General features: G+C 39.7%; 1 protein-coding gene across 1 annotated transcript in view; it reads right to left on the bottom strand.

Annotated features, from left to right (window-relative positions):
* The window catches only part of LAMA3 (laminin, alpha 3), a gene marked incomplete at its 5' end in the record, with an annotated part of 87,356 nt that overhangs the window by 9,406 nt on the left and 51,625 nt on the right, over nt 1-26,325 (bottom strand). The window contains 24 exons of the mRNA XM_010282284.1: nt 268-388; nt 741-865; nt 1,798-1,917; nt 2,761-2,911; nt 3,417-3,550; nt 4,037-4,199; nt 4,303-4,454; nt 5,651-5,827; nt 6,889-7,031; nt 9,614-9,793; nt 9,881-9,997; nt 10,380-10,479; nt 11,077-11,218; nt 12,515-12,669; nt 13,216-13,332; nt 14,765-14,961; nt 15,875-16,042; nt 16,559-16,670; nt 16,770-16,880; nt 17,421-17,572; nt 17,956-18,006; nt 20,662-20,768; nt 22,164-22,244; nt 24,115-24,224. Of these exons, the coding sequence (XP_010280586.1) occupies nt 268-388; nt 741-865; nt 1,798-1,917; nt 2,761-2,911; nt 3,417-3,550; nt 4,037-4,199; nt 4,303-4,454; nt 5,651-5,827; nt 6,889-7,031; nt 9,614-9,793; nt 9,881-9,997; nt 10,380-10,479; nt 11,077-11,218; nt 12,515-12,669; nt 13,216-13,332; nt 14,765-14,961; nt 15,875-16,042; nt 16,559-16,670; nt 16,770-16,880; nt 17,421-17,572; nt 17,956-18,006; nt 20,662-20,768; nt 22,164-22,244; nt 24,115-24,224 (3,186 nt within the window). The remainder of the gene's footprint in view (nt 1-267; nt 389-740; nt 866-1,797; nt 1,918-2,760; nt 2,912-3,416; nt 3,551-4,036; nt 4,200-4,302; nt 4,455-5,650; nt 5,828-6,888; nt 7,032-9,613; nt 9,794-9,880; nt 9,998-10,379; nt 10,480-11,076; nt 11,219-12,514; nt 12,670-13,215; nt 13,333-14,764; nt 14,962-15,874; nt 16,043-16,558; nt 16,671-16,769; nt 16,881-17,420; nt 17,573-17,955; nt 18,007-20,661; nt 20,769-22,163; nt 22,245-24,114; nt 24,225-26,325) is intronic.

Here is a 26,325-nt window from a genome sequence, read left to right on the forward strand (position 1 = left end):
AGCCAACAAGTTTACATGGTAAATATGAATTCTTAATTGTACACAGTATTAATTAAGAGGGTAAACTATGTGCTGGAGCAAGCTATCACAGTAGGGGTGTAGTCTCCTTTCTTCCATATCTTCATACCAAGCCCAGGTTCTTTTATTACCATCACATGTTAACCAAATATAATTTTTGACCTAAGTAAAACATAATGGTCCAGGATTTATAGACAAACCAGACTCTGGGAACTCCAGCAGAAGTTTTTAAGGAACTTCTTTAGTTACCTTCCAGTCATCTGAACATTTCTTGCTGACACCAACAGTCTCGTTAAAAATAACAGATGCAGTATTAGGGTTTTTCACATTCTTCATGCAGCCCCGGAATGGAGGTGTGGATATATTAAAGCTGGTTTCAGAGAGTGAAAGGAAAAACAGTTCAGTAGCCTGGAGTTTCAAAGCACACACCAGCATAGTAGCCTGTAAATGCTGACAATGTAAGAAATAGAAAAACAGAACACAAGCAATCTTTCTTGTACACACATACTTCATGCTGATCCAACCCAGTCTTCAGGATACACTCCAACAAAGATCCCACCGTTAGGCAAAAATCACAGATTATGATAATGTATTAGACACTGGTTATTTTCATATCACATAAGATACCTGATACAGAGTGTGAAAGAAATTGCCTATAGAAAGAGTTTAGGTGGAACTTCCATACAAAGCCGGTGTATTACTATCTTTTTATAGTTACTCACTGTTCCCGTAGAGAAGGTGGAATTCCACCTAGATAGTACTTAGTGAAAAGGAAGACATTTATGTTGGCTTTAATATCAGGACTGACATGAACAGTATTCTTACTTCGGGCAAGCACCAAATGAATCTGAAATAGATGAATAATGAGAATTACTTCACTCAGCAGAAACAATAATCATTCAGCAGATTAAAAGTACTCCCACAGAATAGGACACAATGTGGGTTTTTTTCCCTCCTCGTGTTTACTAGTGCCTTAAATCCAGAATAACTGCAGTAGTTCAAAGGTACTTTGCAAAATTTGGGCATTTAGACAAAAGAAATGCCTAAGGAAAATGCTCTACTATCCAAATACAAGGTGAGGATTTTATTTTCCTCAAGAAGATTACCCTAAAAATGCACCTCGCCTAGCATTCAGATATTGCCTTCTATTCGCAGTTGAACATTCGGGAGCTGCTGCCTGATACAAAGACTAGGTCAGCCAGCTGGCTGGGGGTAACTTGACCCAGTAGAGCATAAAGACTCCCTCCAGCAGACGCTGCGACCTGCACTATTTAGTTGGGGATGTAGTAAGGGGAAAAGTAAGAATGAATCACCATGGAAATCAAAGGTTTTAGCAATGTCTTTATGACTTCACACCAGTAGCGCTACAAAACAGCCAGACTGAAGCTAAGTAGACAAGCAATAACAAAAAGACTACAAAAAAGTTGTCTCTGTAAAGAGCAGCCCACCCTGAAGAAATACACTCTTAGGTGGTGAAAACACTAATCTAAGTATTAAAATATTATTAATAATTGCAAGGTACACACCTCTCCCTAGATAAAGCAATGTTCTGTCAAAGAGTTTTTTTCTGTGGTGGTTTTTCTGTTAAAACTAAACTTATTCACAGGAAAGCACAATAGTAGAAAGATTAATTTTCACATATCCAAACTAATCCCCAAGAGCTTGATCCCCTCAACACAAAAGGAAAACTTCACAACTAAACTTTACAATAGGATGTTTAGTTTCAGCTGATGTATATTTTTACAAATAATCATCACTTGATTGTTTAAAATTACATACTTGTTTATATGTTCCATCATTTACAGTTGCATTGGTTTCTATTTCTTTTGGAGGCTCAGAGCCAACTTTGTATCTAAAAACTGTATGACCATCTTTAATGAGCACACTGATGAACTGATCCTGCAGTAAAAAAAAAAAACAAAACATCACCACAATTAAACTGTCAACATTTCACATATATTGCACTGTCATGTGAATAATTTTAATGAAGTTATCTAGTTGTTTCAGTAAAGCATTTTGGGGAAAAGATAACATAAAGCAGACTAAAACCTATAGTGATAACAACCATAATTACTTTAAACTGTTATAAACAGATCTGGTATCAGCTCCGGATGTATTATCCAAATCTCTAGAGGACTTTTTGGCATTTCAAGATGTCTACTGACTTTTTACAGCATTGAGAAGTTATCCAGAACATGACACAGTGATTGCAAACATGCCTATAATATTATTAGATAAGTAGCATCACTGCTGTTTTGAGCAGCTTTTACAGGTATAAGTCACCCATGTCACTTTCTAAATTCTTCCTTACTTTGTTACCATCCATAACTAGATTTGGGAAAAGTGCATTTCCACTTTTGGAGGATTTCAATATTTCAAAATCCTCCCTGCCCACCCTCAGTTCTGAATTCTCTGCATGGCCTAATGGAGGAGCTACTTGGAATGATTTTTTTTCTCAGCCTTGACAAAGTGAGTATCAGCAGCCATTATAGAATCATGGAATATCTCAAGTTGGAAGGGGGCCATAAGGATCATTGAGTCCAAGTCCCTGCTCATCGCAGGGACTAAACCATATGACATTAAACATACAGCAGAATCTACTAATCTGCTACATGGACAAAAAAAAAACACTTTTAAGAAATCTTCTTACAGTTATTCCTAAATACAACATGTTCTCAAGTAAGCAAAGTTTTAAAAAATGTTCTTGGACCACAAAATAGGCAGAAGCATTTCACAAATTACCTCCGTTGCTGCAAAAAACACAATGCCTTCATCTGCAGTAGTCTCAATTGTCTGCTCATAGCGTACTCGGCTGTGGGTATTTGGTTCTTTCAGTGTGACACTGGCATAACCAGTGCCTTCGAAATAGCTTTGGTCAGTCTCTTCTTTATACCTGTAATAATTCAGTGTCACAAATGTGAATATATGAGAGCAAAAACTATCACCACATGGACTTACTATCATCATTTTAAAAAAGCTTAAGGTAAAGGATTTGGTACAGGGTCACTAAAGGGGCCAAATTCCGATCTAACCCAAGTAAAGAGAAAACCTTCCACTGGCTTCTATTGGATTTGCATATGCTCTTTAGAGAGGAAATCATTAGTGACTGACTTTTTTGCACCTAATGTAATATTTACTTTATAAAGGAGCTGAATACATTAGTCCATGAATTGTATCTGGGTATTATAACATTTCTATTGTTGGCCAGTGTACTGAGATTGCCATAGATGTGAATTGTGCCAACACCGAGGATTTTCTCTAAGAAATGTAGTAATGACCAAGAGTTAGACAAAAATCACCAGTTTAGCCAAAGTGGTTATTCTTCTGGATGTGAAAGGACAAGAATTCATAATGATAAAATCACAGAACTGTGCAACACTTCTGTGTTTATATCATACCTTCTGCAGGGTTGCACTTCAGTGGTATTGAGATTAAATGTCCGCTTGAAGTTGTAAAGGCTGATAATATGCTCGTTTAGGCTGTCTAATTCAATGCAGCCTTCATAATGAGGATAGTCTAGCTTCAGTGGAGGCTGCAAAATAGTGTCATCAAAAACATTGCATCAACACCAGCTGACAAAATTTTACGTTGACACGTAACCTCTAAGATTTACTGCAAATGTTAAAAAGACATAGAATATGACATTCTAAATATCATAAAATTATTATATCTTTATATATAAGATTTAAACCATCTAATACCACCCCATGACTACTGCAGCACAATTTAAAGCAGAGTCATATGGATGGATTAGGAATAGTACTTAGCAGGGCTGGACAGGCTTCATGCTGTCCTTGGCAGATGAAATACCATCATTCTCCCTTCTTTGAGATCTAGCATGCTATAAGCCAGGCAGCTTCTGTAGGAAGTAGCATCTCCTTGCATCCTGTCTATTCCTACAGACATGGATAAACATTTACACAGCCTTTGAAAGGCTGCTAGTTCCAATCTTTACTTGTAAGAAAAACAGAATGATTAACATGGAAACATCTTTAAAAGACTAAGCAACTCCTTGTACCCTAAAATCTGGTGGGTATCCGCCAACATAAAAGACAACAGTGCTGGGATCAAGGTTTAGAAGAACGTCATTGCCTCCACTGCTTGCAGTCAAAGAGCTTTTATAGTCTAGAGAAGCTGATGTTGCTGCTTTGATGTAATTCAGCTTTACATACTGGTAAATCCTAAAACCAAAAGAGACAGGCAAAATATCACATCACATCACACTAATAAAGGATGTTCTTAACAGGTTTTGGAAAAGACTGTTGTGCACTGTGGATTTTATACCTTTCAAACTTAACTTGATCCATAACGGCTTCCTCAATTTCACTTTGAGTCACAAACGGCTGCACATCTATTTCTACATCACCGTCTCCCAGGTTATAGACACAAGTGAGGTGACCATCTTTCACAGCCATACCAATATAGCCCTTGGAAGCCTAAGAATAGCAAAGCAAATAATCATTAATAAATTATTAATGCTAATGAAGGTAAAATACAGCAGCACTTCCCCAGAGACATCACCATACTGTGCCTGAGTCATAAAAAATCCATGTACCTAATGATGAGAATTGTTATTGAGTTTAGCAGTTCTGCGAAGAAAAAGTTGTGATCTTGTATGTTGCACTGATTCAATTAATGTGTTGCACTGATTCAGTGAATGTAGTTATAAATTAATTGAAGAGTCATGTGTGGCTTTTTATTTTTATAACAATAGTAGCTAAAGTAATTTTCACATTTGTAACATCTCCCAGCTAAAGCCATGAAAACGTGACTGACACCTTTACTAAAAATTAAGACTCAACATCTGTGAAATAAAAAAGATGTTTGGAATAACACTCAGTCAAGGACAATGGCTCCTACTGAGGTGACTGGAAGCAGTCATTTTCCCAAACAATTCACATTTTATTTCTCCAATATACCATATTTCACAAGTAACAATTAAAATGCTGTCAACAGATACCCTGGCCAGATATTCAGGGGATAAAAAGGTGAAATCCAGCATAGAACAACTAACTTTAAACAGCTTTCTGTGTATGCACAAGACTCACTACAGAAACAGCTGCTGTCAGATAACAAGACTTAAAATTACATAGCTAGGAACCGCATGCAGGAAATTTTTTAAATGTTTGATGGTGCTTGAGCAAGCCTGAATGCACAAGCAGGTCCGTACTATTCTGCATATTCAGAAGAGAAAGAAATTAAGAGCTGAGGGACTGCATTTTAAAACTGAAATTATCACTTTTTTTTTAACCAACAGAGAAATTCACAGTGTCTTATATTGTGAAAAGAGTCAAAACTCTGAGGCGGGAGTTGGGCTGAGCTTGTGCTGACTGCTACAGAATCTGACACTTCTGAAAGACTGTACGATGGTATCCATGACTGAGAAGTAACTTTCAAAGGAGCAAAACAGCAAAGCATCAAAGGGCAAAGCAGTCAGTCACCCAACAAGTTGCTTTGCTGGTGGAGGAATGAACTATTCTTCACAGAACACTTCTGCCACCACATAATGGCAATTATAAAGAAATGGGCCAAGAGTAGCTATAAACTTCAGTTAAAATAAATCATCTCCCATCCGTTTCTCAAAGCATGTTGTCTGTTCTAAAAATCAGCTTAAGTCTCAAAATATACCTACCTCTTTGTTACCCAGGTACAGTACAAAGTTATTTGATGCCCTCTGAGGCATGTCTAATTTTGTCTGAGGTCTTTGGAGAAAGAAAGAAAGTGAAGTATAGCCTTTCAGATCTTCAAGGTTGCTCGGAGGTCGAACCTCTACACCAGAGCTGCCATTGAACCTCATAGGAATAGCAACCTGTTAAGAAAAACAAAATTCAGCATGTTATAATCATCTATTGCTACTACTCCTACTTACCTCACTGTTGTGTTTAAGTGCAATACATATCCTGGTCATGTTACAGCCATCAATTGCTACTGATTTGGACTCTGATCCTACCAAACAATATAATTAGGAAACAGACTGGATAATACAGTATTCTGTATTATCAATACTTATCACTTAACACAGCACATTTTTACTCCAGACATCAATTAATCAACTCTTACCGTACCTCTGTCAAGTGACCATTACCTTCAATACACGGACAGGGAAGGATGTGCCCTGCAGCTCTAAAGAGCAAGCCTATGAATAATTTAGATGTCTACACACACATCCTGATGCTTCACTTAGCAGGACTTGACTATCTGTTGGAAATTATAACGCATCTCTGATTTGAATAGAGACATGTCCTGTTACAGCTATTTACACCACGGTCACAGATTCCTTTTATTCATTGTAACTGCGGGTTATTTGTGATGACCTCCGGGATGCTTCTCAGGGACCTCAGACCACGCTATCCCTTGAGCAACTATAACAGTTGCTTAAACGGAGAAAGGGCATTCTAATAAGAAGATGCCAGTATCTGACTCCTAATGTGGTGGGGCAGCTGGAGACATGAGAGCACAGGGCTACACAGCTTTTTTCGCAGTGCCAGCATTCAAGTGGCCATGCATGGGTGGAGAGCCCTGCCTCTAGGCTGCAGAGCTGACTCTACCCCTGCTGCCAAAGCCAACACAATGTACCTTAGAAGAAGAGAGGCTATTGTATAAATAAGTACTGCAGAGATACCCTTGAAAAAAACTCTATGGGAGGAGGATTGAGCAGGATGGTGCTGCATCCACTCATTTTTATGTACAAATTATTATGCTTTTCATCATCACAGTTACTTTAAGTGCTGAGTGGTGCTGTTGAATTAAATTTATGTCTGGTCTTTCACACACACTTTAACAAAATAATTTAGAAAGAGGAGGAGGAAAAAAAGTACTGCTGTGTCCAAACCACTGAGGTCAAGCATGATTGCAATGTTCAGGACAGACCTTATTTGCAGCATCTCTGGCCTGCTGAATCAGCTCTCTTATGCGATTTATGTTCTCAGAGATGTTGCTTACTGGCATCAGCTGTTGGTTGATACTCTCAATCTTGCTGAACAGATCTGGAAGTTTGTTTGTCAATTTTTTTACTGCAATGAAAGAAAAAAAGATCATTGATGATAGAAAGGAGGAAAACAGATGCAAAAATATGACATCATTACACAATTACCAGAAAAGCAGTGAGTAGTCTGATGACAGAACTGTTTTCATCAATCCTACAATATTAGGAAGCGCCCACTGAAACTATCTGTTTATACAGAAGTTATTGTACTCCTGGAATCTGTGGCCAAAGGTATTTGTGGAAGCTGGATGAGGCTGGATCAATGGGCTGAGGTCAATTGTATAAGGTTTAACAAGGCCAAGTGCCGGGTCCTGCACTTGGGTCACAACAACCCCATGCAACGCTACAGGCTTGGGGAGGAGTGGCTGGAAAGCTGCCCAGCGGAAAAGGACCTGGAGGAGCTGGTTGACAGCCGGCTGAATATGAGCCAGCAGTGTGCCCAGGTGGCCAAGAAGGCCAACAGCATCCTGGCCTGTATCAGCAATAGTGTGGCCAGCAGCAGTAGGAAAGTGATTGTGCCCCTGTACTCCACACTGGTGAGGCCGCACCTCAAATCCTGTGTTCAGTTTTGGGCCCCTCACTACAAGACGGACGTTGAGGTGCTGGAGCGTGTCCAGAGAAGGGTAATGAAGCTGGTGAAGGGTCTAAAACACAAGTCTTATGAGGAGTGGCTGAGGGAACTGGGGTTGTTTAGCCTGGAGAAAAGGAGGCTGAGGGGAGACCTTATCGCTCTCTGCAACTACCTGAAAGGGGGTTGTGGTGAGGTGGATGTTGGTCTCTTCTCCCAAGTAACAAGGATGACAGGAAATGGCCTCAAGTTGCACCAGGGGTGGTTTAGACTAGAAATTAGGAAAAATTTCTTTACTGAGAGAGTGGTCAAACATTGGAACAGGCTGCCCAGGGAGGTGGTGGAGTCATCATCAGTGGATGTGGCACTTCAGGACATGGTTTAGTGGGCATGGTGGTGTTGGGTTGATGGTTGGACTTGGTGATCTTAAAGGTCTTTTCCAACCTTAATGATTCTATGATTCTAAGCAGGCAGAATCAACACTTCCAAAAACGTATTAGGTAAATTCAGGTCCAGAAAAAAATATTAAATAGAACAGACATGGATGTGGTCTCTAACATTACTATCCAGTAACTGTGGATGCTAGGGGAGGATGAGGATAATGGACAGCAGGCAAGGGTCAGGCTTATGTGCATTCTCTGAGTAGCACCTCCTGCTGCCACTGTCAGCAAGTGAATACTGGGGTAGGTAGAATGCTAGCCTGACCAAGTAGGGCATGTCTTATATTCTTGTGTCAGGGCTGCTAGTCATCACAATTCAGTAGTGAGCCTTACAGTATCTGGGCAGGTTTATTTCATGAGAAAAGGAGATGCTATGAGAATTTCAACTTTCATTAAAACAGGAAACAATTTTTCATCTTCTGTGACTACAAAAAAAAGCCTGAAAGTATTAGCAGACTGCAACCCTACGATGCAGAAGGCAAATAAAAAGAAATCCAGACCTATTATTTTTCTAAATATGACTTCTAAGCCACTCTTGTAACTGCAGGGATGACTTACGAGTCTGCAATAACATGCAGGGATAGCTCTTGCATTTGTCTTATTTAAAATTTTTCTCTCACTTGACTTTATCAAAGTTGCTGAGAATATGAAAACAGATGCTGTTGGGGATTGTGATTGTCCCTTATTTTGTATTCAATGCAGTCTCTATGCAATCTATTTCATTTAATTTCAGCTAACATCTAGCTTAAGCTGTCTAGGTCCCTTCTCTAGTCAGTGTAGTAGAAAATCACAGAATCACAGAGTGGCTGAGGTTGGAAGGGGCCTCTGGAGGTCATCTTGTCCAACCCCTGGGCTCAAGCATGGCTACCTAAAGTCTAGATGGCTTTTGAATATCTCCACGGACGGAGACTCCACAACCTCTCTGGGCAACCTGTGCCGGTGCTCAGTCACCCTCACAGTAAAAAAGTGTTTCCTGATGTTCAGAGGGAACCTCCGGTGTTTCAGCCTTTGCCACAAGGGCACATTGCTGGCTCATGTTCAACTTGGTGCCCACCAGGATCCTCAAGTCCTTTTCTGCAAAGCTGCTTTCCAGCTGGGTGGCCCCCAGCATATACTGGTGCATGGGGTTGTTTCTCCTCAAGTGCAGGACGACTTCTTAATGAACTTCATGAGGTTCCTGTCAGCCCATTTCTGCAGCCTGTTGAGGTCTCTCTGTGTGGCAGTATGAACCTCTGGTGTATTAGCCACTCCTCCCAATTTTGTGTCATCAGCAAACTCGCTGAGAGTAGACTCTGCCCCATCATCCAGATCATTAATGAAGATGTTAAACAGGATCGGACCCAGTGCTGAACCCTGGGGTACCCTGCTAGTCACTGGCCTCCAAGTCTGCAGAGATCAGTCACGGTATCAGCTTTTAACATATACCACGGGATGGCCTGAATCACCTTCTGCAGTACCTGTCCCTTTCCACTGGCAAGAAAAGAAACTCAGAATACTAGCTTAGGCTAGGCGCCTAACTTCTGAATGACTAAAATTTCTGCTGCAAAACTGACCACGTTCACCTAACAGTGACTTGGCGATCTCAGGTAGCATCTGCAATACCTGAATTGTTTGCCTCCATCAGTGCTTTACTGAAGCCAGCACTCTGTGTGCTTCCGTAGGTACTCTTCATTTTTTCCACATCTACTTGAATTGGGAGCAGTTCATCCAATACATTAGTTGTGACATCCTTGGCACTTTTTACCATGTCCTTTGCACTGGTGATGATGCCGTCAATGTCACCTGAAACAAACACAAATAAATGCATGTGCAGATTCCTACAGTAATAGATGAAAGAGGCAAACCAGAAGTGATCAGTAAGTAACTGACCTCTGTTTATCCCATTGACGTTATTTTGAAGAGTGACCAGATCAATTTGCAGTGTATTCTTCTTTCCATCAGCGACATCAAGTCTTTGCTTTATGTCTTCAAGGGTTGGACCAATAGCTGCAAAACAGTGAATGCCCTGTATGAATTTTAAACAAAAATACCACCTTTCTGTTGGACAGGTGGTGTTGTAACACCAGCCTGCACTCTTACACAGCTCTTATTGCCACTGAGCATTGAATGGACTGCAAAACAAGTACAAGGCAATGGAATTGCTGGACAGGAGTATTGCAAAGGCGTATAGCCTAGTAGAGGTAGAAAATCCACTTTCTCGCCTTTTTGCCATTGGAAATAGCCATCACAAGGTGTCACATTGTAATAGAACTAGCCTATTCTTGTTAAATCTGTGCTGGAGAGCTTTGCTGAACTGTGAGAATGTATGATTCAATGAAAGCTTCTCATGCTGTGCCAACATTTCTACTATCACTTTCTTTCTCGGTACCTTGCAACGTCCTTTCAGTGTCCTGTGCTTGATCCAGGAGTGTACTGCTCTCAGTTTTTAACCTTGCAGCTTTTCCTGATAGGTCTTCTCTCTTCACAGTCTGGTAATAGAAGCATGGTACTGTAAGATTGCTTTAGTAATTATACTAAAATTTAAAGAGTGAAAGAGATAGCCCAATCCAGTTTAGAAAAAACAACTATACAAGGGCAGAGATTTCATGTGAAGAACACCACCTTTAACAACAATTATCAAGATTAATTTAAGCATAATACAACCTTGGTCCTTAGCAAACCCCTCACAGATTTTTGGGCATTAGGAAGAAATTACTAGCACATGGCTGTTAGATACTACTCCTCTGCTGAAGAGCTTCGGGTATTACTAGTGCAAAGTAAAAGAGGATACCTGAAATCACCTTCAGCGATTACTGGGCTTGCGTTATGCAGATCTCTTTATTTTGCACTGAAAGGAACAGTTAGTATTCATATGGACAGCATCATCAGAAAGGCAGTAACTAGTGTGTTTAATGCTGAAGCAAGACTAATTCATGAACATGCAGAATAGCAGTTTCTTCATATAATGGTCACAGACAAAGAAAGCATGCCAAGACACACAGGTCTCTGATTTTGGTGCCTCTCTGATAGCTAAAAAACCTAGTTGTAACAAGTTTACTATCATTTGGCCACTTACGGGTACTTACCAATAAAGCTGAGTCAGCTGCATTCCCAGCTTTGTTGGCTGCTTCCTCTGCCGCTTTGATAGCATTAATAATATTGTCATAGGCAGTAGAAGCTTCCACAGCACAGCCTACCAACTCATCCTTCCTGGCACTATTCTTTATTCTGTGGGAAAAGAGCGAAAAATGCAGCAAAGACTGTGGACTTTGAGAAATATTCTGAATCCACGTGAACTTGGTATTTTCTAATTAACGCCAATACAGAAAATGTTTTTCAGTTAGATCTGTAATTCCATTCTGCAAAAATATCAAACTTAGAGGCAGACCAATATGAAAAGATTCTTCAGAAGATGGGATAAGCTTCAGGTGTTTGGAAAAGCACAATGATTAAGATAGGGAGAATTCACCAAGGCACAAGATCAATAAGCCACCTCCATCACAGCCCCCCAAATACACTTCAGTTCAGAGAACTGCAGCTTCCAGAATAATGTCTGGCTGCTCCGGCATCCTTCAGGAGTGGTAGGTGGAGCACAAGATGGAGCAATTACAAGACCTCTTGTGCTTTTCCCCAAGAACCAGCGCAGCAGCTCTGGAATCAGAAACAACAGACAAAATCTCTTGTACCCGCTCACTGTGAGCTATGCAACTGCTCAGTATTACTTGCCTTGTATTTGTGAGAACAGTGTCTTCTTAATTGAAAAACACCACACTGGAAACTAACCAAAAAATAATGAATTTTTTTCAACGAGAATTTTCGAGCTAGGTTAGGTATTTTGGAATTAACTTTTTGAGAGTTTGTAGTTGATGTAATGACAAAATGCAAACAATTTGCACAGGAAAAAAGAATTAGGGTTTTACTTTTTTCATTTTGTTTTGATGTACCTCACTCATAATTCCAAGGTAAAGTACAAGTAATGGAGAGAGAAACACTTGATTCTTATCAAGTTTCTCATATTTTTGCCTATCTAGAACATTCCTTGAAGGGTAAGAAAACGATAGGAAGTCTTTTCCTCACTAATGCTAAACAGGTGTGTCTGAAGACTCTGCCAAGATAGCATTTCTTCCAATTATTTGCCCCAATTAATTGAGATCATAAAGATATCCCTGAGTACGAGTATGGGAAATAACACTACAAAAAAGATATTCTAAACATCTCCCACTCTGTCCATGAGGATTTTCTCTCATTAGTAAGAAGTTAATGAAGTGTTAGTGCAGTAATATAAAGCCGTATTATGGGAGTCCCCACTTCTGGGGGGAAAAAAAAATCAGGAAAAATACAGGAAGACCTGGTTTGCGGGGGAAAAGGAAAATAAAACATTGTTACATCATGAAGAAAGAAAAAGAAACCAGATTTCTTTCTAACTTTGCAAATGATCATAAAAACAAGGGAAGTTAGAGACAGAGCATTGCAACCGTGGGTGTTTTGTACAAAAATTGCTCATTTACAGGAATGGTAACATACTCTTCCAGTTGTTTTGCCAAGTCTTGCAAAGATTTGGCATGTTCCTCAGCCCTCACCACCAGTGGTTCTTTGCTTGCTGATAAGGAGTGATTTGTCAGCTTTTCATTCATATCCTTCCTTGCTCCATCCAGTTGAGCGGCCAGGCTTTCATATTCCTATGGGTTTATAAAGATAAAATTTTACTTGCATTCATACATGTTTGATTTTGTCCTTGTCTCCTTCAGTGCTACATATACTCTTGCACCTGAGGAGACCAAGGGGAAAAGCACTTCCAACTTACTCTGCAGGTTACTGGAAACAACTGCTAGTCATTACATTACACTTCTAGACCCATTATGTAAAAACTGGGCAGATCAAAGACCTTTTTAGCCCAGTATTGTGTCTCTGACAGTGGCTAAAAGCAATTTCCTAGAAAGAAATACAAGAATAACACAATCATTTACAATATTTCTCACAGATATTTTCCCAAATTCAGATATCTGCATCTCAGTGTCTTCCTCAGACGCATCACAACCTTCCATAAGCTTCTCTTACAGAAATCTGCGCAGGCAGGCTTCACTTGCACCCAGGATGGGCTGAGATCCTTCCCTTTTGGGGAGGCTCAGATAAGCCTCGTGTCCTAGTCACTGAGCTGTGCTACCTATTACGGTGACAGCAAGATATTTGGGTTTTTAGACTTAACTTAAGAAGGTTAATTATACCTCTTTGCTCTTCTGCAATAATCCCAGTGCACTGTTAGCTTGCGTCAGGGAAGACCGGGCAGAGCTCAGAATATCCAAGATACCGTTCTGTTGTACATTTGTCTCCTCAATCCGTTTCTGAGGAAAAACAAAAGGTTGAACAACAGGTGATTGGGTTAAAAATGAGAAGCAGGGAAAAACGTATCTACCTAATCTATCTTGCAGTAGGATTTACCAAAGGTACTATTGCTGTGTTAATCAGATGCCTATAGTGTTTAAGGACTAATGCTATCCTTCTGATTAGAAGAGGGAGAAAACTTGGGAGTCTGCAGTAGTACAGCATACAGCTGGGCAGCAGGATACAGTAGTTCAGCTGTTAGCACTCAAAGTAAAAGTAGTACGGGTCAGCTGAGGTGAACTGTCAGGACAGACCACCTAAGTGCCTGATCTCTCAAACCTGGAAACTTTAAGAACAGCTCCCTGGTGACTACCCTGATCTCTTTTGTTCTCTCCAAGGCAGAAATAAAATGATTACACTATCCCTTCATCTGGGGACCTCACCAGAAAGGGGGTGTGAAACCTTCCCACCTTATCCTCTTGAAAGCTCTGAGGGGAATGAAGCTCCTTGGTCTGGAGCAGCCCTGTGACAACCCACAGTGTAGCTCTAGGGTAATGACACACCCCACACACAGCCAGACACATGCTGTTGCAGGTAGGGATGCATTAGCTCTCTTCAGCTGGGTTTTGATCATCCTAATATATCAAACCTCTCTCTACCAGAGAAGAGTATCAGGAGATTTATGACTTGTACAGATGCAACCATCTTTTAACACAACTGTACATACTTATGCGGCACACATACTGTGCAGTCTGTGCTCATAAAGAAACAATTAAATATTGAAAGGGACAGTTGAATGTAGAAATTCTTTTGCTTAAGCAGTGTTAGCAAACTGGATGGACATAAGTGTGCTAAAACACTGATATATTTCAGAGAAAATACAATTAATTTAAAAGAATATTAAGGTCCTGCAGCACACCCTTATTTCTTGAACTATTTCACCACCTCTAAAAATCAAGCACTACTCAGGAATGACAGCTGTTTCTTGTCACCTTTCTGATGAGACCTCAGAAGCAGTTCTGTAGAACTCAGCAGATCTGTAATCCCACATAATTTAACAGTATTGTACACATTATTGCTCCCATCTTTCATGGCTGTTAAAGCCAAATACTTCAAGGAACTTACTGCGAAAAGTACATCAGCATTAGGGATTTGATCTAGACTAGGAAACAAAAAGGCTAGTGGCAGCTGAAGAGAAGGGCTAGGCAGATACTCTCCTTCCCTGCTCTCAGCAGAGAGCATGGTCATGCTGTCCTGGACACACAGAGAGGCTACAAGTGGGAGTAGACTACATTTCTACCTGTCCATACCCATACATATATCAAAAGGTGGAAAGAGACCTTGAAGAAAGTCTAAAGAATTAGTGGTATTTGGCTTTGCAAGGTCAAAAGCAATCAAAAGCACTTCTTGTCTCCTGAGGTTTAACTTTCTTCTCCTGAACTCCGACATTACCTTTATGTCTTTCAGCAGAACTCCATTATCTCTGTTTAAGTTTTCAGCCTGCTTGATTTGTTCCGTTGCCTCATTCAGAGCTTCACGAAGGTCACTGATTTTGGATTCATATTCATTCAGTGAATCCCTCACAATTTTAATAAGCCCGTTATTTTCTTGGTGGTACTTTTGTAGTTCATTCTTAATACGTGCCAATACTGCAGTATCAAGACCAGAAAAAAAAGTTTTGTTCAGAAAAAAAGGGAACAGAACAAACTTCCTTCAAAAGGGTTTGACATTTAGGATTAGAAAGCTGTGGTTGTGTGAAATACTGAGCATCCTTTGCAGCGCTAATTTCAGTATTACTATAGCAGAGATGCCATTCAGCATCTCACTGGATCAGCTCTGCTCACAAGTTTGCTGCTGCAGATACAGAGCACAGATAAACATTTATTTGGTTATTTCTAAATTAAGTAAGGATGGAGATGATCTGCAAAGGCTGAATCGTTTTCTTTTTTATATGGAACTAACACAATTTCATCAACAATTTAAGCTACAATGTAGACATCTACGTTTGCACTAGTCATCAAAGCTTCCTCTGCAATCAATGGTGAGATATGGGCACATTTAATCTCAAAGAAAGTGGAAACATAAAAGAGGTCAAATGAATCACACTCTTAAAGTGCCCATTTCACTGCCTACAGGATAGAATACAGAAGAGTTACTCAGAGGTGGTAGGTATCAACGTCCAAAGTTTCTTAAAATCAGTTGTTAAATTACACATATAATTCCTCTAAAATAGCTGCATGTGCCGTAGCCTATACATTATAACACATTGAAGTGCTGTATATTATGATCGGCTATGTCTTTATTTTACTGCGATTCATCTAGTTGTTAAAGAAGGATCTACTGGGTTTCTTCCCCAGCTCAACTCAGTTTCTTCCATAACAAACTAAAAATGCTTTTAAATCCCCTCCAGAACTACCACTTTCCTGTTGACTAACGACTAAGATCCTGGGGATGCATTGCAAAATGCCCCTCCCAGCACTCCATCCCAAACAATCAATAATGCTTCAGATTTCAGATTGATCTTTCTAGAGAGTAAGAAGCTAAGAGAAAACAAGCCCTTACGCAGCTGAGCTTCTGTTCTCTCCTTTTCTGCCTCCGCTTGAAGTTGGCCAAAGTTGCGGTTTCGCATCTCCATCATCATGCGTTGAGCTTCAGCCAGTTCTTTGGCAGCATCTCCCAAGGGCAAGTTGTTACCTTCTGCATTTGTACCAGCTATTTGTTCCAAGAGCACTGAAAAAAAGTATTTTCAAAGAGAGGATGTGCTTTCTCTTTTCTGAAAAAGACATGCCTATTCCTGAATTCCTTAATGAATCAGATCCATTTTGCATGAATTGTACTAAGCTGAACAGTATCCCATTTCACACAAAGAGAGCTAGTAAGATGGGCCTGAAATTTCTCCAAAATGACCAAGTTCACGGCAATAATTTTAAGCTCCTAACTTAAAAGAGCCTCTGAGAGCAACCCAGACTAAAGTCAGACTAAAGTCAGACCAGACAATTTGTTGCTCTACATGTCCCTGTGGTAAAGCTTCTCTATCCCTATTTACTACACAGGGAAAGTAGGCTCCTAAACTAACATTATATGTTAGATTTCTAATAGGAAGAGTGAATTCTACAGCTATGTCTAAATTCTGATTTATGAAGTTGTTTTCTAAGAAAACCTCTCATGCTTAATTAAGACTATTGTAAATAAACTGGAAAGATTCCATAAACCAAAACATGTTATGGAGTTAGAAACTATTTTTACCTTGTATATTGTTGACAACTATTTGAATACGTGAAACCAAATCCTTTCCTTTCTGATGAGTTTGGCCAAAATTATTAAATAATATCTCAGCTGCTTTGTAGTTCATTTCAGCCTAGCAAGGGAAAAAACTAATTAGATTGAAAATACCTGGATACAGCATGCTAATATATAGTCAAGAGATGTGTATTTTTAAATCGATTTGGTAAGTCACCTTTTCCTGGAGAGCATTTACATCATGATTTAGGTTAATGAATTCTGTCTCCAACTCATCTACCTTTGAACCCTGATTATGAACAACGGAACGGTAATTGTTCAGTAAGACCTGGAAAGAAAGAAAAAAAAAAAATCCAATAAATCACCCATACACAGGAGATAAAAAAGCAAAAATTTAGAGGGTTAGATCTTTATGCAAGGCAAATAAAAGCAGTGTTACTGACATGAAGGCTGACCAATTGCTGCCCAAAACCCGGGCTTTTTTATCTGTGAATATAGCAACCGCTATTCCAACCAAAGAAAAAATTTTTAGGATGAATTTTGGTATTGGCAATTGGAATGTTGGGGTTTTTCTATAATGCAGAGACATTAAGTACTGGAAAAAGACAGAGCTATAGGGAAACCTCATAGATAGAGCTTTCAAGGTCAGCAGGCCTCACAAAAAGCAGAGATACTGATTCTCTTTCAGACGATGACATGGAAACAATAGTTGTCTTCTAACAGGTGAAGCCCAGTGCTGTCAGCATCTGGTATGTGAAATCAAAAGTTGATGCATGTTTCCTTGCAAGCTGACAAAAAGATGGCATAAATTCCTAGGTCCTCTTACCTGCTTAATCTGAAATCCACTTTCCTGCTTATGTGTGCCTACCTTTAAGTCCTTGATGCGTGTTTCCAGACGCCTCATCTGCTCCAGTGTGTGGGTACTCGCATGGATGTTTTGCAGCTGAGACTTAATGAGCTGAAGCTCGTCACCTATTGTGCTCAAATCCTTCAGCAGTGTCATTACACAGCTATCGCAAGCTGGAGGGAGCGTGAGCAAAGCAAAACAATACATAGGATTGATATTTGGTGCAGAGAACATTTCACGGAGTACCTTAATAAATGAGATGCAATGGAAGCACTTTGATGCTTGTCATCTGGTGCTGCCTGAAGAACAAAGGCAACAACAAAGCCTACAGTATTAAGAAGAGTGACCAAAGTCAGAAATAAGGAGGAGGCCCCATTTACATCTGGCTGGCTGACCACCTCTTCTGCAATTTTCCCAAGTGTTGGTTGAACGTCTGCCTTTAAAAGGTTAATTACAGAACACCTGTTCTTAAACTCTGCCACGCTTAAAAGAGTCATCAGCATGTATCCCAAGCCAGCAGAAGGCAATCTAAGTGCAGTTCTATTTTATTACTTACAGTCACAATCTTCATTGGGATCCACATCTTTCGGTTCATTGTTGAAACATTCTGAAATCACAAGACTGTCATCAGTAACCAAAATTTTCTTATGAAAATACTACTATTGCATTTTTGCCCTCACTTTTCATGATTGGCAGCCATTAAAACACAGTGCTGTAATTTCATAAATCCATACCCCTTGTGAATGAGCTGAAATGCCCAGAAGGCTTGAGTTTGCCAAAACATTCAGCTCCCACTTATGCCTTGCTGAGATCAACACCTTTTTCATCCCTCACAGGAAACTGATTGTAACCCTCCCCAGTATATGCTTACTTGGGTAGCAGCAGAAGGTTCTCTCACATCAAGTGTGTTGAATGTATTGCTAGAATTTGCCTAGAATAACACCACTGGGATCAGAGCCAAGACTATCGTTAAAGCATTTTACCAAGGACATAGGTTCAAACCCCTTTATCTACTTTAGCATCCACATTCAAACCACAGATTCTGATTCCCCAAAGGATGTCTTACCCACAAGGAACTGAGAAATGTTTATGGCCTTCCTTCATAACTGCCACAGCTTGCAAGATTAAGGAATTAATCAAGCTTGAGAGAAATCCACAGTGTATGCATGGAAGGAGGCACTGTATGTAACCCAAGGCATGGAGCTTAGACCACAGATACAGGTGGTACCTAACAAACATTGCCCTCAGACTTTCCAACAAGCTAGCACACGTGAACGCCTGTCCAGCATGCTGTTTTGTTTGTTTGCTTTACAAACCCTGTTATAAGAAGCTTAACACTCTCCAGGTGCACACAGGATTGTAACATCCTGAGATTCTAATTTCTAGAAAGCAGGAGAAGAACTGGCTCCTCAAAATGCCATCATATAGGACAGGAATCTCCCCATCTTGATGCCCAGGTCCCTTTTGCAGACTTGGTCCTACTGTCAAACTCTCATGTCCTCTTGAAAATTAAAAGTAACATGCATGTCTTTTACTCCAAAGGAAAAGGATGCACTCAGGCTATAGGCTGCTGCTGTCATGAGTCAACAACAGCTTGCGACTGTGAGAGGTCACAGTGATAGAATTGGACCTGAACTTTAACAGCAGCATGAAACAGCCCGGAACAAACTGTGAAGCTGTGCCATTTCCTTTGGCACTTGCACATTAAGTCATCAGGAAGTTAAATGGTATTGGTAGTGAGCGCTGCTGCCAAAAGGAGACAAGTCACAAAGAATATATTTGTAAGAGAACAAAGGAAATTATTCCGAAATTCAAATACCCGTGCAGTTCTGCTGTTGTGTAATTCAGCTAACACCAGACACATTTCAGCTGTCGCTGTGAAGTACCAATTAAATATAACTATTATTACCACTTGTGCACAAACAACATCAGCCAAAAAATGGTGAAATGAAAAAGTCTGGCCAAGTGCCGAACATCACGCACAAGAAACCTGCTAGAACATGCTGTGCTGATGATCACAGAGTGTTTTATTCCTAATGTGGAGAAAGAGACGGCTGATCAGAATATATAGCTGTAGACAAACTGAAAACAAACTGGCTTGTTGAATTTTGCCCTACGGATTAGTTTGTCTTAGCAAACTCTTGCTTCAAAAAGAAAGGAATGACAAAACATCAAACACTGCTTGGATCTGTTCACACAAGGTATAAATATAATAAAGATGTATTACTTCAATGATGAAATATGAAATGAGAACTAGCTATTGAAAAGTTGCATCAGCTGCCAACAGCAGTTCACATCACTTGCTGGTTTTCTAATTTCTGTGACCTAGGAAAGATCAGGTGGTCCTTGGCAGTCATTTGAGTGCAGTACGAAGAGCAGTGCAGAGAAATGAAGAGCATGGAAATATTAGGAGTTATTAGTTTGTCACTTTACTAACATCTGAGGAGAAAAAGCTGCCTACAGGGAAAGAAAAGTGTAATTTTTGGGGGGAATGAAAATATGGGGGAATCAAGATCCTTTTCAGGAGCAGTGGCCTATCTGTTTCTGAATAGAAATGGCTGTCCCAAGGGACTGAAGTGAATTGAGGTAAAGACCGTCTGAGGAACACAGGTTCAGGCACTTCATGTCAGAATTATAATAGATAAAGCAAACATATGCCAGTGGCATAATATTCTTATCAGAGCTTACTAGTAGGACAGTACACGTGCGACTGGTACTGGGAAAATCAGGGATATCTTAGATGGCAGAACGGTGTATAGCAGGATTTGTAGAACAGCCTCCTGAGTCAGGTCCTAACTTCCGCTGTAAACAGTTAGCTTGGATACCTAAGACGGCAGTGCCTGATGCAGACTCTGAAGATGTCACTGATCTGTCCCAAATACATTTTTAAAAGGCATATTGAGCCTTCTCAGTTTCATAAGCCCGTAACTCTGACTGGCAAGATATGACTTAACCATGTCAGAAGACTAACCATAATGCATTTTAAAACATATCCATGAAACAGAAAAACAAAATAAAATTGATAGTATTTACAAAGGGAAATACAGGATAAAATGGTCTACAAGGGTGAACTTGATTACTCAGGACAGCCCTTGTATTACCATGGTGTTATGTTTTACAAAACCTCACTTTATGTTAAAAATGATCTGCATTTTGTATAAGTCTACATTTTTACTTCAGTTTAACTGATCTAAGTAGCCTCCTTCTCTGCTTCCCAGAGAAAAAACAACAGTCCCTTCCATGTTCATAGGCCCTCACGTACCTCCAGTCAGGTGGTCACAGCCAGCCAGCTGTCCATTATTATTGCAATTACATTTCTGACAATAGCCTCCATATTTTTGTGGATTTCCAAAATATCCTGGAGCACAGCTAGATAAAGAGATACAAATAATTTTTATTAAATATTTGAAGCTACTTTTGTGAAATATACTTTCTCTTGACAAAAAAACCAACAGCTAGTCTCCTGAAGAAACTTTCAAAAACTTTTGATTTTATGTCTTGACTTAGACAAAAAGGATGTATTTTTGGTTTACAGTATCCTCTGCACTATGCTAAAAATATCTTTCCAAGTACTGCAGAAATTTTTTTCTAAAAATAAAAGAACTCCCACAATGCTATTATAGGAATAATTTGCTTAATCTGAAAAAATACAATGCACACAGATACATACATACATAGAGAATTTGACAAGGCTTAACCCAGCAGACCACACTGTTCTGGCCCTGTGATCCCACCAAGAAAACACATATTAAGGAGGATCATACTGCAAGTACATGCTGAGATTTCAAACTGCAGTGGCACTGAATGACATTATCACCCTTCTGCTGGGTGATACTTCCTCTTGCCATCTGCCAGCAGAGCAGTCTGAGTGATCCCTAAATATTTTATAGGTAAAATATATTTTCCAGATTGGATAGCTAATAATCCTAGAAGTCACTCTGTTGTAAGATCTACAGGGGTCTTAATGTGTGATTAAAGGGCCATGATGAGCGGCTGAGGTATGGCTAGATCTGGAAGAGCTCTACAGCTTAGATGTCAAAGGTAACAGTCTTGAAGCACATGACAATGTGCTACTGGAGGTACTGTCTTCAGGTGAGACAGCATGACTTATTGGCCTCAAGTTTCCAAACCAGATAACACCACTCCATTATGTTTAAATTGACCCCAGATGTGAAACTCAGGGAAATTGCCTCCTCTGCCTGCCTGAAACTGCCATGCTGATCCTCTTGTGTTTTGCCAAACTGCTGCAATCTTCCAGCAAAGGAGATGGCTTCAGCGTTGTGTTTGTACGCTCCACCTGTGGAGCACATCAGAATGATTTGGGATGAAGGGTATGGTGTTAATGTGGTTGCTGTTGGATAACTACAAACACTGAAGCACCATCAGGTACATTGCAGGAAATGGGCAAATGTTTTTAACTTGAAAAGGGACAAAGTAAGTGGGAGTCATTATTATGAGAAAGAGTGCAGGATAAGGCAAGGCACAGGGCACTTAGACAAAGAGGCTGACATTTCTGGTTTTGGTAAAAACTGCATAGTCACTAAATAGGTTGTGGAGAATTCTTTACATTTCTTCAGGGTGTGTTGGTTTGATGTCTAGAATTATGTTATAGCACCACACTATAACAGCTCTTTCTATAAATAGATAGTCCTTAAGTGTGTGCATACTATGCATATGCATACATCCATATATTACCCAATATAGACCATACCTCCTTTTATGGTGCCTCTCAAAAACCTTGGTCTTGAGAAACAAGTCACTTACCGCTCACAACGAACTCCAGTATAGCCTTCTTTGCAGAGACACTGAATTTCTTCACCATTTGCCACACAGCCAGTTGCAAATCTTTGAGAAGAAGCAAAAAATATTATTGTAAGCACATCAAGTAGGTTTTACACTCTAGAGGCTAAGCTCAGATAAATGACTTTCAGATTAAAAAGGTTTTATACCACCAAATTACTTTTCAGCTAATTTAATTGCCTCTAGATAAATTGCTGTGATTAATTCTTTGAAGTTTCATGTTTTTCTTTAAATTCTTTCCTTAGACTAAAAACAGTAATTTCCTGACCCTCTGGACTGAGTATAATTGTTTACTACCCAAAGGAATGCCTGAAATAAACCTTAATAGTGATGTTGTGAAATAAAACAAGCCTAGGTAGCTATTTTATCTTACTAGGCAAGAATCAATAGCCTGTGCCAGACAACATTTTCTCCTTCTTAGCTTTTTTTTTTTCCTTTTTAATGGATGGAAACATTAGACAATATTCTTATGTAGCTAATATTGTTTGGGTGGGTTTTTTTAACCAAGGCAGAATAGAGTTGTGCACCATTTTGGGGAGCTCTAGAGTATATCTGTTTAACACAATGAACATTTTTGTCTGCTCTTTCTAGCAGACTCATCTAGATTCAAATTTCTCTGGGAGGAAAGCCATTTTTTGGCCCATGTTTGGGAAGGAGAAGGCAGGAAGTGAAGCAGGGATAGGCCATGTTTGCTATTTCCCTTTTTTCATCTATGAACAGTTGGCTAAAGCAAGCCTGTGTACCGACAGATGTCTGCACTAAGAGTTACATATAATTTGACTAGGTGGAAAATTGTCAACTCCAGTAATGCCAGGTGGGGTGCATTTCTGATGTCAGGAATGGTATTTACCACCCTAACGTGCAGCTATGAAACTGCACAGGTTTATGGTCTCCTTAGGTATTTCAGCACTCTTAGAGCAAAAGGTGACTAAAAATATGTTCAGTCAGCCTCAGGCAAGCACCTGCAGAAGAGCCCAATGCTGTCAAAAAGAGATCTATCAGAGAGTTCTCTGATAAATGAAAAACCTGTCTATTGTCTGCTAGTGTAAATCTCTTACTTAAGGCTACTTGGTGTTTGCCTATGCACCTGGCAAATACTATGTGGTGCCTTTAGCAATTTATAGCTTGTTTTGTTTTTTTTTAAGTTTGTTTTTATTTAACACATTTCACATTTGAGAACTGACCAATTATAATAATGTAGCTAAACACACCATGCATTTATAATGCAATTTACTGCCCAATTTTAAAAGCCTGGCAACCTTATTAGATCCAAGGATATTTAATTTTTTCTAGATCGGTATGTTTGTACTTCAAACAGAGCTTCCACTTGAAGAGCAACCATACTCTTTCAGAAATGTAGACACGTGCTTAAGAGCTTTAATATTTTGATATTTGTTTTGCATCTTACCAAATTTTCTGAATTCATATAAAAAGCGTGTTCCACCGTGGTCACTGACTCCTAGCTGGCATAATGGTGTTAAACACGAGACAAATAATAACTTACGTCTTGCCTTTCAGTAAGCAAGAAAGATTCTGGATATGCCCAATAAGGGAAAAGACCTCCGTCCTGTATTTGTCACTATGAAAGAGTTACTGGTGGTTTTGTACTTAAACCCATTACAACTGCCTGGGGCTCCGCCAGGCGATGAGCAGTGTGCCTTTGTGGTTCAGGAGCTGAATGAGAATTGGAATACTCAACTTACTGAAAAAGGCAATGCCATGAGATAGAGCACCAGGTTACTGCTAGTCTAGCATGCCTCCAATGGGTCTGACGCCCCACCATGTTGGGTGATAGGAGAATACAGAAAAAGATCATTATCCTCCCATGGTAGCAGGGTTTTTGTGTTTTTTCCTTTTCTTTCTTTTTCCCCTCCCCTTTACCCTCTGCTGGAGAACTCATCACCTTTTACTGTACCTGTTTGTGTAAGGGCAAGGACACACCCGACAAGAACCTTGAGTGGCATCTCCAAAATAACCATCTTTACAGCGCTCGCATTTCTCCCCAGCAGTATTATACTGACAGTTCTTAAAAAGGAGACAAACAAGAGAGTTAACAGTGCTTTACTACTCAATATGGCTTTATTATAATTTTTTTAAAATTTATAGCCAATCTACTCAGAGGATACATTCTTTCCCTTCCACATAATCAAACATTTACTGCCAAATTGCCTTCACGACCAGGATAGATTGATTCCAGTCATTCTCTAATTGTAGAAAGCACAATTTGCTCATTATTATGGAAAAGCAACAGATAAATAAGCAGCATTATGCATATTTTTAAGGAAATTCAATCAGATGCATGTTTTTTTAAGGAATGTTCCACTAATGCACTCTCTATGTCTTGATATTTCAATTAAAATGGAACTTCAGATTTTGCATTTTAACACTAATTAGAAAGCAGACATCATTTAAAAGTATGCAATTAATTGAGCCCAAGTACATTCTTTTAAAAATCCCATGAAATTAATATAAAAAGTATTTCTCTCAGTGGATTCAGATCAGAATTGAATTTCAGGCACTTTCTCCAGGGTATATATAATTTGTATTTATCTGGGGTAGCTGGAATAAATAATGAAAAGCAAAAGCTAGGAAAACAATTGAAACTGATACAACTGAGCCACTTTTTCTGTGATAAGATTGTTGGAAATTGTATCTTATTTTAGAAACATTGTTATTCCTGGTGCTGTCTAATTGTCACACACATTTGGTTGGACTTGATGATCTCAAAGGTCTTTTCCAACCGAAATGATACTATGATTCTACATTTATACCATATGGGGAGAAGACAAACAAGTTGTTTTTGCGTTACCTAAAGTGATGCCATTCAAAATAGAGATTTTTCAAATACATTTTTGAGCAGCCATAAAAATTCCATGTGACAAACACTCAAGAGACATTAAAGCTCCCAAGTTCTAAAACTGTTTTCTTCAATGTGCAACAGACTGATCCAGTGTCCCACAGAGCTGAGGGTTGTACTAATAAAGTGAGAGATCAAAAAAGAAAGTGGGAAATTGGCTGGAAGCAGTCACTGAGCAGACTGCACTCCCATTTCGTGGACTTCAACGGCTTAGGGCTATGGTTGAAGGCCCTGCTACCATGTTTTGCAGCAGAGGAGCATTTTTCCCGACAAATGAGAAACAGTTCTGTCTCTCACATCTCCTCTTACACGCCATTCTTTTCCACATTTCTTCACACCCAGATTCCCTCAACCACATCAATAGCCCTTCCCTCAGCCTCTGCACGTAGTAACCCCTAGTTTGTTTTCGTTTTGGTTAAAGAATTAAATTTGTGGCTCGCTTGTGGAAGGTTCTGGGAAAGAACAGGAAAAGCTCCAGTTCACATGTGGGCCATTTAGCTAGGGGAAGCTAAAGAAATATGAAGACACTATGTTTGTAAAAGGAACCATTTTAAAATGCAGCTTCTACAAAATCTGGTGCATATATTCCTGCAAAACTCTCATGGAAAATTCAGAAGGTTTCTGAACAATTACTGTAAATTTTGATAATCCTGAAAAATAAGTCAAACTGCAAAAAGAGTAAAAGAGAGGTATTTAAAAATAATTGTGCTGGTTTCATCTTGGAGCAACTTCTCCCCAAGTTAATCTCCTGGCTTTTGTTTTGCTTACTCTCGCTATAGAAATTAAAGGAATTCCATATATGGCCGAAGAAAGTTTAAGATATTTCACATATAAGCCCTTCTGAATGTGCCATTGCTGTTCCTCTAGCTACATGGTGCCTAAGGACTGGAGAACATAACCCACTGTTCCCAAAGCATGGTAGAATGAAGCCAGAGCAGCAACTCCCTCATGGGTCTTCCTTCAGGTTTCACAGGGCCAGACACCCCTGGAGTCACAGCATTTCCAAACCATCAAGTATTGAAAACTCTGAAAAGAAAACTTTTGGCTGACTCCATACGCACCCAGATGGTACAAGGAAGCCAGAGGAGAGTGTCTCAGGGCCACAACAGAAATACCTATGTACATGGGGTTACGTGACGTGAACGAACATGTCACGGGATGAGCAAGTCTCAGCACCATGCTGCTGCTGAGGGAACATGCCTTTCAGGAGGAAAGGCAGGGACCACGAGGACACAATGCCCCATTTGTGGCAGAGGGCCAGCTTTCCCC

Source organism: Phaethon lepturus, unplaced genomic scaffold (assembly GCF_000687285.1).
Source record: "Phaethon lepturus isolate BGI_N335 unplaced genomic scaffold, ASM68728v1 scaffold5262, whole genome shotgun sequence".
Classification (NCBI taxonomy): Eukaryota; Metazoa; Chordata; class Aves; order Phaethontiformes; family Phaethontidae; genus Phaethon; species Phaethon lepturus.